Below are 17,451 nucleotides of genomic sequence, written 5' to 3'. Positions count from 1 at the left end.
AAGGTTTCTTCTTGCTTGGTGAAACTCCACTGTCACTTATTGCTCTTTTTACACTTGCCTCTTAATAAGGAAACTTTCCAATGACTAATAATTTTTTATGTAGGGACATTGTTGTAACAAAAAGGCACAGTATATTCCTCTCACAACTGAGTTCATTTTCAGGTTTTTGCAGCCATCTATTCATATCCCAAATTGCATAGCAGCTTAATTTATTTAAGAATGGTCACCAACTAAAAAAATGAGTTGTTGGAAAAGTTCATTTGTAAGTTTTTTTTTTGGAATTTGGAACATAGAGACTCACAGAAGTGATATTATTAATAGAAGTGAGATCCCTAAGGTGTTCTACAAAAGTTTACTTAACCTCAGTATAGCTGGATTTGGCACCCAGAGGCAGTCAAGTTGATAGAGGAGACAAAACCTTGAGGTAAAGATGGCAGGTATTTTAAGTCCAGATGTTCTCCTTAGTTGGCCCTCAAAACTTTAAAACATGCCAAATCTGTGTTTCTACTAAGAGAGCACTAAAAAATAATAAAACAATGGAAGGATATCGGCATTATTTTTTGGCTGATTATGCTCAGGAAGGCAATTTTGTAAGTTTTAAAATAAAAATAACCCCAACAAAATAAAACAGAAAAGTTTTGCTTCTCTCTGCATTCTATCCAGCAGTGTGTTGACAAATATTTTACAGTTGGTAATCTGAAAAAAAGAGTATTATATACACACTTTAAACTTTAATATACATTATTAACATTTTCTTCATCACTTTCTTAAGTCTAGACAATCAACAAAGCAATAGATGAAACCCCAATTTACAAATTGCTGATTTCCAAGTTATAAATGCTCACATTGAAAAATCAATACTCTCTTAAGCTGGTTTAAGCTGGCTCCAGAACTCTCCTGCCAAACCATAAGTCCAAATAGTTTTATGCATTTTTGGCAAGAAATCAATGATTTTATAGATTGAAGAAATTCTGAAGATGAATCCTCCTTGGGGCAGGGGACTAGGTATCAACACATTCTAATTGGATTATTGACATTTTCAAAGAGAAACTGAGTTCAAATCCTCCCTCTGACATTTATTGGCAGTATGGCCAGGGACAAATCATTTAAACTCTTTGACCCTCAATTTCTTCATCTGTAAATCAAGAATTATAATTTCTATAGCACCTATCTCAGAAAGTGTTCTGAGGAACAAATAAGATAACGTTGGTGGATTCTAAACCCTGAGCACTAGCATCAACTCTTATTATGGTGTCTGATTTATAACTTTTTCAATGTCCAGCTCAGATGAAGGGGGCTCTATTATCTTTGTCTTCTCCTTTCTTCTAGAAATTAAAAAAAAAAAACTATTGAACTTCTTTAATCTTCAGATCAAAGCTGGAAGGAACCTTTGAGGTCATTTGTCCAACCCTGGCATTTTTGGAGGTTAGGAACATGAAACTCAGGGAGTGTCTTGGTTACTTGTCCTTAGGTCTCACAGCCTTCAAGCAGCATAGCCTTCCAGAGCTTGATAGCCACATGATGTAAGCAAATTCAAGGAATTCATCCATCCATTTGAACATCTTTCCTGGGCTTCCAGAATAAGTCTGGAATGCAATCCTTGTTTCATAGAGGTGACCATGGAATTTTATTGAGTGTTGACATACCAGGATTGACGAAGGTACATCCCAATGGTACCAAGGTCTTAAAAGGAAGCTGGGCATACAACAGAGTTAATAAGGAATGGGAGAGGTGTGAGAAATTAATTACCTGTTCTTATATGTAATAGAACTTAGTGGTTTCCTGTTCCATCCTTCATTCAGCCATTTGTCTTTCATTGCTTCTTTAATGGCAGGCCTCTTGGCTGGGTCAGGCTCCAGTAAGGAATGCATGAAATGCACAGCTCCTGGAATGCAATTCAGATGAAGTGTTTGGGGATGAAAAAAACCTCCAAAGTTTGGGAGTATTAACCCAATGAACCACAGCCTCTCTCGTTGGCAAGATTCTTCTGTTGAAACAACTAATGATCTGCCCATGAGCCAACTTCCTCAGTTTGACTACCAAAGTCAATGGCTCCATTGGCAACCCTGGCATCTCAAGTGATAATTTAGGAACTTTAAAATGTCCAGATGTCTTTTACAAAATACTTTTTGTGGCCAAGTTTTTGTGTGTGAGGTTGTGTGTGTGTGGATAAAGGAGAGATTGAATATGTTCAGCTGATTTATTATAAAAATCTGGCATTGTGAGCAATTTTTAAAAGGTGCAGAAAAGTATTTATTCAACTGCTAACATTTCTTCCTCCTCTAATCTCATTATCTCTTTCCACCTCTTGGGATCCATAACTCCCCCCCCCCCTTTTTTTTAAGCTCTTACCTTCTATTTTTAGAAGGGATATTAGGTATCAGTTCAAAGGTAGAAGAGCTGTAAAGGCTAGGCAATTGGGGTTAATTGACTTGCTCAGGAGTTAAATGAGACCACATTTGAATCCAGCACCTTCTGTCTATACCCGGATCTCTGTCCACTGAGTCTCCTAGCTGACCCCCTGTTCCTTTCAAGATTCATCAGATTACCTCACATCATCGAAGTTGGGTCTTTCCTGATCTTCTCAGTTGTTGGCATTCTTCACTCCATCCCCCAATTAATTTGTATATATCAATCTCCATGTATGTTTTATTTTCTCCAGTAGAGTATAAGCTCTTAGAGGGACTGCCCTCCTATTTAGTTTTTGTTTTTGTGTGCCTAACACTTAACATATATTAAATGCTTAGCAAATGCTTGCTGAAGGGAATTATCCATGTTGGTATTTCCCTTGTCTCTTGACCAAAAGAGGCCATTAAGAATATTTCTTAAATTAAGACTATTATAATAGAAAGTTGGAGTTATATTCTTTTTCCTACAAGTTAATTTTATGGAAATTGAAGACAAAGAAGTCCTCAAAGCATCTTAAAATTTCAGGCCCCTGATGCATAATCATTCTTCCCCATTGGCAATAAGAGTCAATGATCTATAGATCCTTATTTAGATTATATCATTGTTTATTATATTTATTACTGGATCATATCAATGAGCTTAATTCTGTGTTCCCAAATGGTTGCCATAGACTGAATCCTAATTTACAAACTAGGAAATACCAATGAGTTAGTTACCAGAAGAGATGTTATCTGGAACAGAGCTGATTTCCCCATTCACCATCTTCTGATGAAGCTGCTTGATATTGAATGGTTCCACAGTGAATGGCAGTGTGCCCGTGAGCATAGCAAACATACTAACCCCTCTGTCAAGAGAATGACCATCAAAGCTGAAAAGTTTGGAAATAAATCTAAAAAACAAAACAAAACTTCTAACAAGAAAGAATTTATGGGTGTTTAACAATACATACTAGATTGTCACATGATAAATGCTTTCCTAGGAGCTATGATTTAGCCTATTAGCAGAATGAAAAGAAGAGTGGGATAAAAGATAAATTTCTTCTGGAGCTCTGTGGAACCTAAGAGAGGCTCAACATAAATGTAACTTCTTGCTGGTTGCTGCTTTCTCTATTTCTCTTTATAGGAGGGTATACATTGTATCTGTAAAAAAAATTGTTAAAAATTTCCTGGAGGCAAATTTGAATGTTAAATAGAAATCAAATTCCAAGTGAATTTGGATCTATTTACTTACAAATTGATGTTGTCTTTTTGCATTTTAAAAACTCACTGATTTTCAAAGAGTAGAAAGGGCTGAAGTATCAAGATATTATGGAAAGAAGAGTCCTCCAGGACCATAAATATCTTATCTTTTCATTGTGGCATGTAGGCTGTTCAGAAGAATCACAAAGACATTTTAGCATATTTCTGGGATCCCAGCCTACTTTTTCACTGGGGCTAGCCTTCTACCTCCAAAAGTGCATTTTAATATGTGGCATGGTGGGTTGACAAAACAGGATAACAGAATAGCAACGTGGAATAGTGGATATAATACTGACTTCTCAATATGCCATTCCCTCTGCTTCTTCCTTCAACCTTGAGCTCAAATTTTTAAAAGCTGCTTCTGTCACTTTATACATGTGACTGGGGGAAATGATATTTCTTTGGAATGCAAAAGAAACTTTAAATCAGATTATTTGCTGGAAAGGTATTTCTTTCTAGTAGTTGTAGAAAATAGAATATAAATTTAATAGGGAGTGTCAACCTTCAAGTCGCGTTGAAATCTCCAGAAAGAACTGCTTTTCTGGAGAAACAAGGAGCAAATAAATGCTTCTTCATGGTCAAGGAAACCAAGATTTCCATATTGATTTAATAGCTGACAGTCTGTCAGAAACAGGCCACCCACTCACTGACCCCCCCCACTTAAAAATAATCTGTATACATTTTACCAACTGACAATCTGGATCCATAGAGTGCTCTTTTACAATTCAATGTTCACTTGAAGGTGAAAGCTTATCATTCATCTCTTCATATTATGGTATGAATGCCTTTAATCAGTTTGTTTTCTTTAGATCAATCAATTCCATAAAGTTACAGAACTTTTTGTTTTTTTATAATGGTGGTAAGAATAGGGAGTTTGGAAAAGGGAAAGATAATTTAAAACTAGATGTCCTGAGTGCCTTGGTATGGACAAGGACTTGTGCTATTTAACTTAGCCTTGTTCTGGTCAACATTTTTATCAAAGTCTGATTCCTCTTTATTGTGAAAAGCAGTGTGAAGTCAGAGGCCTTGGGTTCAGATCTTATCTCTGGCATATGTTTCTAGACCTCAGTTTCTTAAACTATAAAATGAGACTGATGAGTATAAATTCCAAAAGGTAGCTCTCCAGATATTAAAAAAATGAACATGTTAGAACTTGTTGATATATGCATTATTTAGCAAATGATTCAGTAATCAGAGACAGTTCATTCAGAATTTTGAATCACTCAAACACAATCCTGAAAATCCATTATTCCACACTCCCTTTGCTAGCTCAAGACACCTCTGATTGGTGGGTACATAATGAGAAAGCAAATTAGTATTTTCCAGTCCCTTTCTGATCCTCTCATAAGAATTAGGGGGAAGTCAAATGCCTGATTACAGGACTCCAATGTCCTTGCTGATCTAGAGGATAAAATCAAATTTGATTTGGTTAAATTTGACCTCCATCATTCATTTTAATGTAAAAAATAAAGGATTTTAGTCATGTGGCCCCTGGTTATGCTTGTCTAGAAGCAGATTTGTTTACAGGAAAAGAGTGGAACTTAGATTCTCAATATTAATTATCCCAATTTTAGAAAATGCTCTAGGGTAAGGAATGCAGGACATTTCTAGGTCTGTTAGGACTAAGGAATGAGGTAAAGGCTTGGACAAAATATACAATGTTACATAGCAATATTAGAAATCAAATGATATAGTATTGGTAACAAATCTTCTTGATAGCCTTTCAACTCCCTTTTAGCTCTAAATCTATGTTTCTATGATCCCATGAAGACATTGATGCAATGCTTACCAAATTTGTAGATGACACAAAACTGGAAGTCATAGCTAGCACATTGACTAATACTCAAGATCCTTGACCTACGATGATGGATTGAATGTAATATGTTACAAATTAATAAGAGTAAATTTCTGGAATAGGGAATAGAGGACTGACTTTAGAGTCAGGGAGACCTAGACAAATGGTACCTTTGACATATATGAATTATGGGATCATATGCTAGTTATAATTTTTCAGGATTCTAGGTGACTCTTTAGAACTCTAAACTACATTTAGTTTTCTATTTGCATCATAATCTACTTGGATTCAGAAAACTGAATTTAAATCCTGCTACAGGCACTTACTAGCTGTCACTTAACCTTTTTTTGCCTCAATTGAAAATTGGGAATTATAATAGCATCTACCTCCCAGAGTGGTTCTGAAGATCAAATGAGAGTATATTTTTTAAAGGAGCTTAGCATAGTGCCTGGGACAGAGTAAGATGATTAACACCAATGCTTCTCTCTGTCTTTCCTTTCTAGAGTTCTTTATGTTGATGATAGGTCTGGTGCCTTCCTTCCTCCCTACTCCCTTGAAAAAATTAAAAATTAAAATGCAACATTTGGATGAAAAAAATCAACTGTACAAGTTAGTTACAGAATGGGGGAGATGTGACACTCGATCTAGGCATTTTTAACAGACTGAAAGTTCAAGATGTTACAATCTTAAATTGCATTAAAAACAATAGCTTCCAGGATGAGGAAGCGGTTAGTGCCATTATGCTAGGCTCTGCTCTGACCACATTTAGAGTGTTGTCCTCATTTCTGGGCATCACATTTTGGGAAAGCCATAGACATGCTAGAATGAGTTCAGAAAAGGGTGATTGGGATATTGGAGGAGGGAGAGAGGGAAAACTGGAGACCATGCTATACAAGGATTTGTGGAAGGAAGAAGGGATGATTGTTGCTATATAGAGAAGACTCAATTTTTTATGCTTATCCCACAGGCTAGAAACAGGATCAGTAGGTACAAATCATAATGGAGCAGATTTCATGTTTGATGTAAGGAAAAATTTCTGAACTCTTAGAGCTGTCCAAATGTGGAATGGATTGCCTTGGGAAGTAGGTGGTTTCTCTTTGCTGGAGGTTTTCAAGCTGGTGTTGGGTGAATGCTTGTTGGGAATTTCAATTAAGGTACAGGCAACCTCTTGAGGCCCCTTCCATCTCTATGATTGTATAAGAAAGTGTCAGGGGAGAAAAAGAGATGGGAGGGTGCCCAAGACAAACTGGGTTTTACTTGATAGTGTTACGGAGAGTCAGACTGAAAACCATTGACTTAAGGGCCAAAGGTTTGGTAGAATTGGGTGAGTGAATATATCATACAAGTAAAGGAGATTTCTCTTTTTTTTAAATAATATTTTATTTTTTCTCAATTACATATAAACTTTTAAAATATAATTTTGAGTTTCCAATGAGGACATTTCACTGAGAAGCAGAAAAGACTGTTAGGGAAGAGAGTGATATAAGGTCAGTCCTGTAAAAAAACTCAGTTCCAAAATACTTCAATATACCAATTATCACTTGTTGAAAGTAGGGGTGGATACTCATGATAGACATATGATTTTAATTGTTTATAGGCTTTAAAGTGTCAAGGCCAAAATGAAAACATTTATATGCCTGTAGAAAATATTCTTTCAATATTCATTCTGGGATTTCCACCCAGTCAGTCTTGGTTCGGAGCAGAAAATTTAGAAATGCATGAAAAAAGGAGACTTACAAGAAAGAAGAACCAAATCCATTTGGAATTTGTGACTAACAAGCATATTCTCCTCAGAGACATGTTCATCATCTTTTGGTGGCAAGTCTTGCTCCTTGTAAAGGGATGTGGGGAAAGAGCCAAGAGACCACCAAGAAAGAGCAGGTCAGAGAATCCCAGGGTGGAAGTCAATAGCTTTCACACTTGCTATCAACCAGAATTTAATTCACTATCAACTAGGACTGCCTCTGAATCAGGCACCTCTAAGCCAAAAGACTCCTGATCCCATTACTAATCCTCTAAGCCACTTAAGCACCCAGATTCAAATATTTTTCAGCTGTTTTCCAGTGAGGTGTGCCAAAACACTGGTTTAGTGGTGGGGAATGGAGGGTGTTAATATTCTTGGGAAGCTCAGATAGACTGAACCTGAGGTCATGTTTTCAGGGTGATGCTGTGGCTGAGTAAAGAACAGCAAACAGACTGAGAGGGAAATCCATAAGCACTAGATAATGGCTTATGAGCCTTCTTGGGGATCACAAAGATCATATGATGTTAAAATAAAATAACCATTTCAATTGTCAGACTGTTGCCATGCCCATCCATGTAGCTATCTGGAGAATGCATAGTTGACATCTAAATGGCTAGAAAAGGAAATCTATCTTCTGTTTCTCATAAATCTTACTAGAACGTCGGGTTCTCTAGAAATAAGAATAAGACTGAGCCACAAGAAGGTATCCCAGTAAAATTGTATGGTGCTGTGGTTCAAAAGGTGACACACAAAACATATGTAGTTGAACAAGTGTGAGTCTACTATTTAATTGTGGCTGGAGCCTGATGATATGTTAAGCTTGAAAATTTATTGGCTGTAACGGAATGGAACTCTTCCATCCCACTGAAATCTCTGGCAGGCTTTGGATGTAGCATCTGGCTTATTAATTTGGCCAGTGGATGAAAGTTAATCATGTTTCAGTCCTTCCAAGGATCTAAAAATTGGATACACAAAAATCACGGACCGGCACAGTGAGCACTGGTGTTTCCTCCATGGATTCCTAATTGTGTTACTGTGGATTTTGATTGGAATGTGTTGAATGGGGTGGCAGAACGACAACAGGCTTCTTGTTTTCCAGTGAGAATTGCTATGCTCTAATTATGATCATCTTTTTGAGGGCAAATAGGAAGAGTGTTTAATCAAAGACCAGATGATGGAGGGAATCTGCTCAATTCTTGTTGCTTTATTTTTTTTGATAGAATTAGAATTAAAAGAGATATTGTGGGGAGGGTTCTGAGGAGTAGTCAAAATTGATCAGTTGAAAAATGGTGATGAAGAGCTCAGAGTGAATCTTTTGAAAAACTCCCTAATTCTGAGATCAAATAAAATTTGAGATCTGGGTAAGATATCGAAGTGATTTGTGGAAGATTGTTTAGGAAAAATGCTGGCTTACGAGAAGAGGGAAAATTTGGTTTCTTTTTCCCTTTTACTCTCTTCTGTCTGTCTATTTGCCTGTCTCCCCATTATTTCTTTTAATCTTCATCTCTCTAATTCTTCACAAAGTGCTTTAACAGCCAGATTTTCTCTCTCCATCTCTTTCTCTACCTTAACTTTCCTCCATGCTCCTCTTCTGAAGTTGTCTTGCATCCTCTTATTTTCTTTAAAATAGTATTAAAATACTATCATAGACTTTTCTGCTTTCCTTGGAATTCTAAAACCTCTTTACTCCATCAATTTAGAATTTATGAGAAATTTTTACCTCCGGATAGAGGTTTGCCTCCGTAATAATTCTCCTTCCTCCCTCCCTCCCTCCCTCCCTCCCTCCCTCCTTCCTTCCTTCCTTCCTTCCTTCCTTCCTTCCTTCCTTCCTTCCTTCCTTCCTTCCTTCCTTCCTTCCTTCCTTCCTTCCTTCCTTCCTTCCTTCCTTCCTTCCTTCCTTCCTTCCTTCCTTCCTTCCCTCCCTCCTTCCCTTCCTTCCCTATCCCACAACCCTCACTGAGAAGAGAAGAAACACAAAATTCTCTGTTAAAAAAATATACTCAAGGGACAGCTAGGTCACTTAGTGGAGAGAGTCAGACCTAGAGAGGGAAGATCCTGGGTGCAAATTTGGCCTCAGACATTACCTAGCTGTAGGATCATGGGCAAGTCAATTAACTCCAATTGCCTAGCCCTAACTGCTCTTCTGCTTTGGAACCAACACTTAATATCGATTCTAAAACAGAAGGTAAGGATTAAAAAAAAACAACATATAGCCAATCAAAATGTTTGTTCAATGACCAAAAATAATATCTCTATTCGAGCTCTGAGTCCAGGAGGTTGGTAGTCTATTTCATAATCAGAACTATTTTTTAAATAAAACTCTCTGAATCATAAAATTTCAAAGTCAGAGCGGGCTTCAGTGGCAGTCTAAATGACTTTACATCTTAATAGGAATCTCCAGTGCATCATTTCCTACCTAGATTATTCTAGCCCCTGCCTGAAGGTGGATCTAATAAGGACTCACCAACTATCTCCCTAGTCTGCTTATTACATTTTGAATACAATATGATTATTAGGATACTTTTCTTGAGAGAAACCCAGATTTGCCTTTTTGCAATTTTCTCCTTTTGCTTGAGGACCAGCATCTATCTACAGGATGCCTTTCCTGATCTCCCAGCTGCCAATGCCCTCCTTGTAGTCAACTACCTTACATTTATTTTTATTTATTCTGCACATATTTATTTTTTAAAAAAATTATAGATGCTGGATAGGATAAGCTCTAAACAAAATTATTTTTTATCTTTGATTTCCCACATCCTCAACACAGCCTATGAGGTTAACAAATGCTTATTGTGATTCTACTCTTTTTTCTCTGTATCTACTTTCTGGTGCCAGAGTAAGTACAACCTAGTTTTCACATGATGGCCCTTCAAGCACTTGGAGGCAGCTGTTATATTCCCTATAAATCTTCTTTTCTTCAAGATAAACATATCCTATTCTTTCAAGTGATTCTTACTTGGTTTGAACTAGAGTCTCATCACTATCCTGACTTCCCTCCCATATTAATATTCTTTCTAAAATGTGGTGACAAGAAGAGAAAAGAAAATATTTTTTATGCATTAAACTCAATCACTTTGGTGGAATTTTGCTCTTGGTTATGGGAGTGCGTATGTTTGTATGTGTGGTGTGTGTGTTAAACTCCAGGTGAGAAAAATATCTTGCTCAACGGTCTGCAAATTTAACCAACCAGGTTTCCCATAACTTTAAATCCACTGTGATTATGATTCAACGTCCCCGAGCTGACATGGTAATTTGGTGATTTACTTACATGGACCAGACATCCACCTTTGGACCATATTTCTTATGAGCCAGCAGTTCCGGGGCAGCATAGGCTGGGCTTCCACACTGAGTGTTTAACAGCTCCTGAGAAAGACCCTCCAGCTTCATAATGTTGCTCAAGCCAAAGTCTGAAAGATTTACAAACAGCCAGACCTTAAAAGTTCAGCTCTGACAGAGACCACTTAATTCTTTTGACCAGTGGCCTGGGTGAGAAAGTCTAGAAGTAACCATAAACCTTACGGCGTTTGCTCTTGTGGAATGCTTTCTTTCTCTGACTATAGCAGCAGTTTTTATGGGGATATGGCTATGTCTACGAAACAAGTATGGGTACTATCTTTAAAACCAGGTCTTTAATTTTCTCAAATGACTCGGTTCTCTTTAGCAAGTTCTCCTGGGTCCCTCCTTCCTCTGGCCCTTAGATTGTGAGATAGCATGAAAGGGAGGAAAGAACCCTGGACTTACATGGGGCCAGAAGGCCAGGAATGAGAGTATCTGCTATCTGGTTGACCATGGCCAAATCACTTCATCTTTGTCAGACCCAGTGGAAACTGGGAATCATGAAACTCAAGCCCTGCCTTGGAAGGTTATTGTTTCAAAAAATGCTTTTTAATCCTTAAATTGCTATGGAAATGTGAGCTCAAACACTTGAATACAGAAAGGATTCTGTGACTCTGTCCATGGAGATATTCCTTCTAACCATCCAGCCATCTCATTCATGCATGTCTAGATATCAGTCATTATACATATAGCAAGCAGCTGTTATGTGTCACACACTTTGCTAAGTCCTGGGGATACAAAAAGGAAGCAAAAGAGTTCCTGCCTTGTTGTAACTCACAATCAAATTGGGGAGATATCAAATAAACAATTTATGTACAAACTATATATAATACATAGAAAATAATTAAAATAAGAAAGGCACTAGAATTAATAGTATTTGGGAAAGCTTCCTGTAGAAGATGGAATTTGTTTTATTTTCATAATTTCAAATTGCTTTATATTTATTAATTGCTTTTTATTAATTTATTTATTAGTTACATTAAAGTTCCCAAGAATTTCTCTCCCTTTCCCTTCCCCACACTAGAAAAGGCATCACTTGACAAAAAAGCATATAAGTTATGCCTTTCCTGTTTCTATTTATCAGTTCTTTATCTGGAGGTAATTACTCATGAGTTATTATTCTTCAAACGTTAATTCTGTAGCTGTACATAACATTCTTTGGGTTAGAAGATGGAATTTTAGTTAGGACTTAAAGTACACTGAGAAAGGCAGTCAGTGGAAGGAGAGCATTCCAGGCATGGGGGATAGCCAGAGAAAATGCCCAGAGCTGAGAACATGAGTGTGATAATCAAAGGTTTCTGATTCCTAGAGGGACATCTCTCCCACTCCAAACAAACAAACAAACAAATACCAGCTTCAATAACTCCTCTTTGGAGCAGTCTTCCACATGCCCCTAGCTGGCCAGGAGAGAGAGGAACTTTCTGGAAAAAGAAAGGGAGAAAGAAGCAAAGGAGAGGAAGGTGGTTTTTTTTTCCTTTCATTTACTTATCACTTTGACTTTGCTTTCTAGGGTCACAGGGTTCCTAATATAATGAGATCAGTAATGAAAGACCCTCAATTATCTAGGTTTCCTGGTCTGTATATCACAGTCATAGAAATGATCCAAACTGAAAGGAACATGGGAGATTACTTAGTTTAACTCTTTCATTTTAGAAATTGGGAAACTGAATGCCAAGGGAATTTGTAATTTACCAAGGTCAAAATAGGTGGGAATGGCACAGCTGAGATGTCCACTTAGATTCTTTGACTCTAAGTCTGGGAAATTTTCTATTTTACTTTGTTGCCCCTTGCCTGATTACTGCCACCCCAATCCAATACTCCTTCCTTGTTGACTAGCCCATTTTGTAGATGGAAAAAGAGGCTCCTGAGAGGGAAGAGACTCATCCATGGTCATGCATCTCATCAACAGAACTATCCTCAAAAGTAGATCTTCTAGTATATACTACACTATACTTTCCAATGGGCCAGGGTGCCTCCCTAATAGATCCCTTCTCTTGCTCTTATTGGTGATTTATCCCTGCATCACACACACAAAATGTCCCTCTAGGTCTTGACCTTTTTGGAATTCACTTTGTTCATTTGTTGGTCTTCACCTTTCTAACTGTTTTCTACATAGATTTCGTAGAAAATAAAAACCTTCAACCCAGATCTAGATTGCTCAACCAGTCACTGGGCTAATAGAGCTTATAAAATTGCAAGTAATTAGCTTCATGGTGATAGAGAATAACATTGGTCATAAGATCATTTCTAATCCAATGCTTGATCTTTCAGGATTTATTGTGGTTTTATTCAAGTGGGAATTGTTTGTAATTATATTTTCAGAGCATTGATTTTAGATTTTAGCAGTATTAATAGAATTTTCAAAGAAAAGTAAGCATTCCTGTTAAATTGTAATCTATAGTGCTTTATATAGAGGAGATACTTATAACTAATTGCAAGTAATAACATAATGAACTATTTTATATATATATATGTATATATATATACAATATAGGATTTCATTTCTTCCTTTTCTGACATGGCTATTTTTCTTAGTGGGGTTACTATCCATCCAGTCTCCCCCTTCCAAACTTTTGGAATAACTTTGTCCTTTGTTTACTCTCCCATACCAGACACTTTCCAAGTCCAATACTATTTCTGCAATATCTCTTGAAGCTGGTTGTTCCTTTGTCCTCCATGCCTGTCAACCTAATATGGTCTGTTTTCACATCTGTTGGGAGCACTAGCCCTCTAACACAGCTTCCCACCTCTGTTCTCTTTTGAGTCATCCATACTTCTATGGTTCTAGAGTCATTTTCCTTAAATACAGACTTGATCAGTGTCAACCTTTTGATCAAATTCTTGCTGTGACTTGCTTTTGTCAACCATGTCAAACTTCTTTACCCATTCCCACACTATTTTTCCCATCTAACTTACTCTGTTTCATCCAAACTTAACTACTTTTATATTTCCTTCCTTCCTTCCTACTGCTAGCCACCTTCACCATGGAACATGTGAAATACTTTTCTATTTCTAGGCTTTTACTCAGATTTGGTTCTGTCCTTGCAATCTCTTATCTTTCCCTGCTGCTTGTTAAATTTCTTCAAAACTCACCTCAACATTCATCCTCTGGAAATCCTTCCTTGATTTCCTCTGTTGTTTAACAAATGCTGTACAATGAGTCACTGGGGCAATGGAGCTTATAAAATTGTATGGAATTAACTTTGTGATAGAGAATAATGTTGGTCAAAAGATCCCTCCTTATCCAAAGCTTGGATCTTTATGCTGAGGGAGATATTATGATTTTGTTCAGTACAAACTGTTTTAAATTTGGCCTTATTTGCTGTGGAGTAAAAAGTTCCAAGAGGAAGTCAATTCTTCTCAAACACATTTTATTAAATACATTTTGAATAGAATACATTGCAGAGGGAAATGGCCTTAGAACAAGTCACTTGACCTTTTTAGGTTTTCACTTCCTTATTTACAGGACTTGATCTCTTTTACCTCTTTTTACATTGATTTCATAGACAATTCATGTATTGATTTAGTTTGTAGTTGTGTCTTCAGAACATTGGTTTGTGTTGGACATAGTTGTTAAAGGTTCATGATGTTACTAAAAAGGATTATTTTTAAATTGTGATCTACAATGCCTTGTACCAGCTAGATGCTTAACCAGTTGTGTTGAATTGAAAATGAGAAGATAATTAGTAATAAATAATAAAATAACAAGCATGGTTATATGTTTATAATATAGGTTGCTAACTATAAATACTAAATGAAATAATGTAGTTTGTTTTTTTTGAAAAATAGTATAGACTAGGGAGCTTCTGAAGGTTTCATTCAGCCTTGTGAGTCTTTATATCATAAATTATAATTGTACCTAACAAAATCCAATCAGCAAGTTTTTATTAAGTGCCTATTATGTTCCAGGCTCTGAACTAGGCACTGGGGATACAAGTAAAAGAAATGAAACAATCTCTATTCATGAGAAGCTTACATGAAAATGAGAAAGGTAACAAGTATATGTATACATATATATATATATTATTATTGTTGTTGAGTCATTTTAGTCATGTCCAACTCTTCTTGAACCTATTTGGGATTTTCTTGGTAAAGAAACTGGAATGGTTTGCCAATTCCTTCTCCAGCTCATATTACAAATGAGAAAACTGAAAAACAGGGTTAAGTGACTTGTCCAGGGTTGCACAGTTAGTATATGAGGCTAGATTTGACTTCTTAACTCCAAATCTGGCACTCTACCATTATGTCACCTAGATATCCCCTATTATATATATGCATATATATGTATAAATATATTGTAAATAATACATCTATATTATATTCAATATTATACTATGTTGGGAAAATTAAAAATTCTAAGAAACTGACTTCTGGGTAAGAATATCAATTTATTGATTAGGATAGCTTTAACCAATGCATTAATTGGTCACTTATGTCTCTTGGTGATCAGACCAGGAAGTCCCCACACACTGGAGCATAAATATAGTCTGGGAGCTCATTTTTTCAGACCTCCCTTGGACATCTCAAGACATCTCTAACTGGTAAATAGCCAATAGAGAGGTGGTCCACCAAAACTCTCACCCTTTGGATGATGGTGGACAATTATGTTATAAATCCTAGTCTAGACCAGTTTTTATTTAATGAGCAAGATGAGCTTCATCACCTCCTCTTTCTATTCATCAGGTTCTATGTTGGGTAGGGGAGAAGTTCCTTGGAGTTCCTAAGAATGAAGGAATGTGTACAAAGGTCAAAGATTTGAATTTCTAATTCAAAACATATACATATAGAAATGTCAATACGTAGAAAATAAAGTCTCTCAATATGTAACATTATTATATTATATAAAATTATAAATATTCAATGCATAAATAAAATTCAATAAAAATATATGATGCTCTTGGAAAAAGGACACTGGCAGTTTGGAGAAATCAGGAAAGGCTTCAGGAAAAAGATGGTGCCTATTCTTAAAGGAAGCGAGAAATTCTTCGAGGCAGAGGTAAGGTGACCTGGGGGGCAGTCCAGGCATGGGAGAAAGTCAGGGTGAAGGACTAGATATTGGAGATGGGACCATGTGTGAGGAGCAGGGTAGCTCAACTTATACTTACCAACAATCTTGATATTGTTATTTTCATCTAAAAGAAAATTTTCAATTTTCAAGTCCCTAAAAAGGATGAGAAATAAACTAAGCTTTATTAGGTGGTAGAAACATTTGTGTGTTTATAGCTTATTTTAGTTGTACATAGAATGGTTATTTCTCTTTTCCCTTCTCTTACCACCCTTCACCCTCCATATTGGTTTTATGTCTAAAATATTAATGGATATTTCCAATCAAAGCAGAATAATGATTAAAAATGATATTAATGAGACACTTTGAGGCTGACTAACACATAGGATTTTGTTTAATTCTGGGATCTTGTGAGGTAGGTGCTGCAAGTATCTTCCTAAAGCACCCTACCTTTCCATTCTTCCTGCAAGTTATACAGACCCTTCACTTCCCAACCCCATCCCCACCATTGTGCATTTTAGTAACTCTGGCCTCTGCTCTATTTTGAACAAGACACTCCATCTCTCAAGTCTGATAATTTTTACTGGATGTCCCATGTGCCTAAAACTCTTTCCCTCCTCATCTCTGACTCCTGGATTCCTTGGTTTCTTTTGCTTCTCAACTTGGTGAGGCTTCTAGGTACAGAGGACAGTGGGTAGAGTACTGGATTTGGAGTCAAGAAGTCTTGAGTCTTGTCCAAGTCTAGTCTTGGACATTTACTACCTGTGTAACCTTGGGCAAGTCACCCCCAAATGTGCCTGTTTCCTCACTAGTAAGACAGAGATAATGATAGTACCTGCCTCCCAGGGTTGTTGTGAGGATGAAAGAAGATAATTTTTGTAAAGTGCTTAGCACATTATAATCACTTTGGAAATGCTTATGACATTCCATCTAAAAATCTGATCTTCTACAAGAAACCTTTCCTAATTCCCTTAATGTGAGTGCCTTTTCTTTCTTGATAATCTTCACTTTATCTTGGGTAGATCGTATTTTTTTCTCCCATCTTTGAATTAATACTAAATATTCATCCTAAGGCAGAAGAATGGTAAGGGTTAGGCAATTGGGGTTAAGTGTCATGTTCAGGGTTCCAGAGCTAGGCCAGGACCTCCATCCAGGATGTGACTCTCTCTTTATTGAGCCATCTCACTATAAAATTTTTTTTCAAGCCTTACCTTCCAACTAGGAATCAATACTGTGTATTGGTTCCAAGGCAGAAGAGTGGTAGGGGGTAGGCAATGGGGGTTAAGTGACTTGCCCAGGGTCACATACATATGTTTCTTAACATATTGTTTCCCCATTGGATTGTGAGTTTCTTATGAATAGGGGCTACATTTTGCCTTTCCTTAAATTCCCAGTGATAGAGTAATGCCTGGCATATACTAGGTGCTTAACAAATGTCATTTGTCTTAATGATTTAAACCTGAAAATATGTTCAGAGGTCATCTATTGAACCCCTTCACTTTGTAGATGAGATAATTGAGATTCAGAGCTAGGTGGGACCATCAAATTCTGTTGGTCTTCCCCAATTCATGATAGAGATGAAGAAAATGGGGTCTAGAGAAATGAAAGAGTTTGTTAAAGGATCACAGAGTTGGTTCTGAAAAGCTAATATTATCCCCTTTTACAGTTGAGGAAACAGACAAAGAGCAGTTAACTGACATATCCAAGGTCACACAGCCAACTAGCGTCTGAGGCAAGATTTGAATTCCTTAAAGGAAATGCTGAATTAAGTACTCAAGTTTCCTGACTTGGTGGGAATGGATGGTGTTCTAGGGAAAAGAACAATTTAACAGGTGTGCTGTTGGATTCAGAATGTGATACACAGAATTTAAAGTACAAAAAGATCTCAGGATTTAGCAGTTGATTGGGATTTTAGTAATCAGGT

At 36.8% G+C, this 17,451-nt stretch overlaps 1 protein-coding gene across 1 annotated transcript in view; it reads right to left on the bottom strand.

Annotated features, from left to right (window-relative positions):
* LOC103106613 (serine/threonine-protein kinase MARK1-like) overlaps positions 1-15,679 on the bottom strand; it is a 36,276-nt gene extending 20,597 nt beyond the window's left edge. The window contains exons 1-4 of the mRNA XM_007484280.2: positions 15,628-15,679; positions 10,455-10,593; positions 3,126-3,253; positions 1,750-1,885 (exon numbers count right to left, since the gene is read on the bottom strand). Of these exons, the coding sequence (XP_007484342.2) occupies positions 1,750-1,885; positions 3,126-3,253; positions 10,455-10,573 (383 nt within the window). The 5' untranslated portion in view covers positions 10,574-10,593; positions 15,628-15,679. The remainder of the gene's footprint in view (positions 1-1,749; positions 1,886-3,125; positions 3,254-10,454; positions 10,594-15,627) is intronic.
* Positions 15,680-17,451: the final 1,772 nt, after the last annotated feature.

The sequence above is a fragment of the Monodelphis domestica genome, chromosome 2 (assembly GCF_027887165.1).
Source record: "Monodelphis domestica isolate mMonDom1 chromosome 2, mMonDom1.pri, whole genome shotgun sequence".
NCBI classification, from domain to species: Eukaryota; Metazoa; Chordata; class Mammalia; order Didelphimorphia; family Didelphidae; genus Monodelphis; species Monodelphis domestica.
This window is presented reverse-complemented; position numbering and strand designations above follow the sequence as displayed.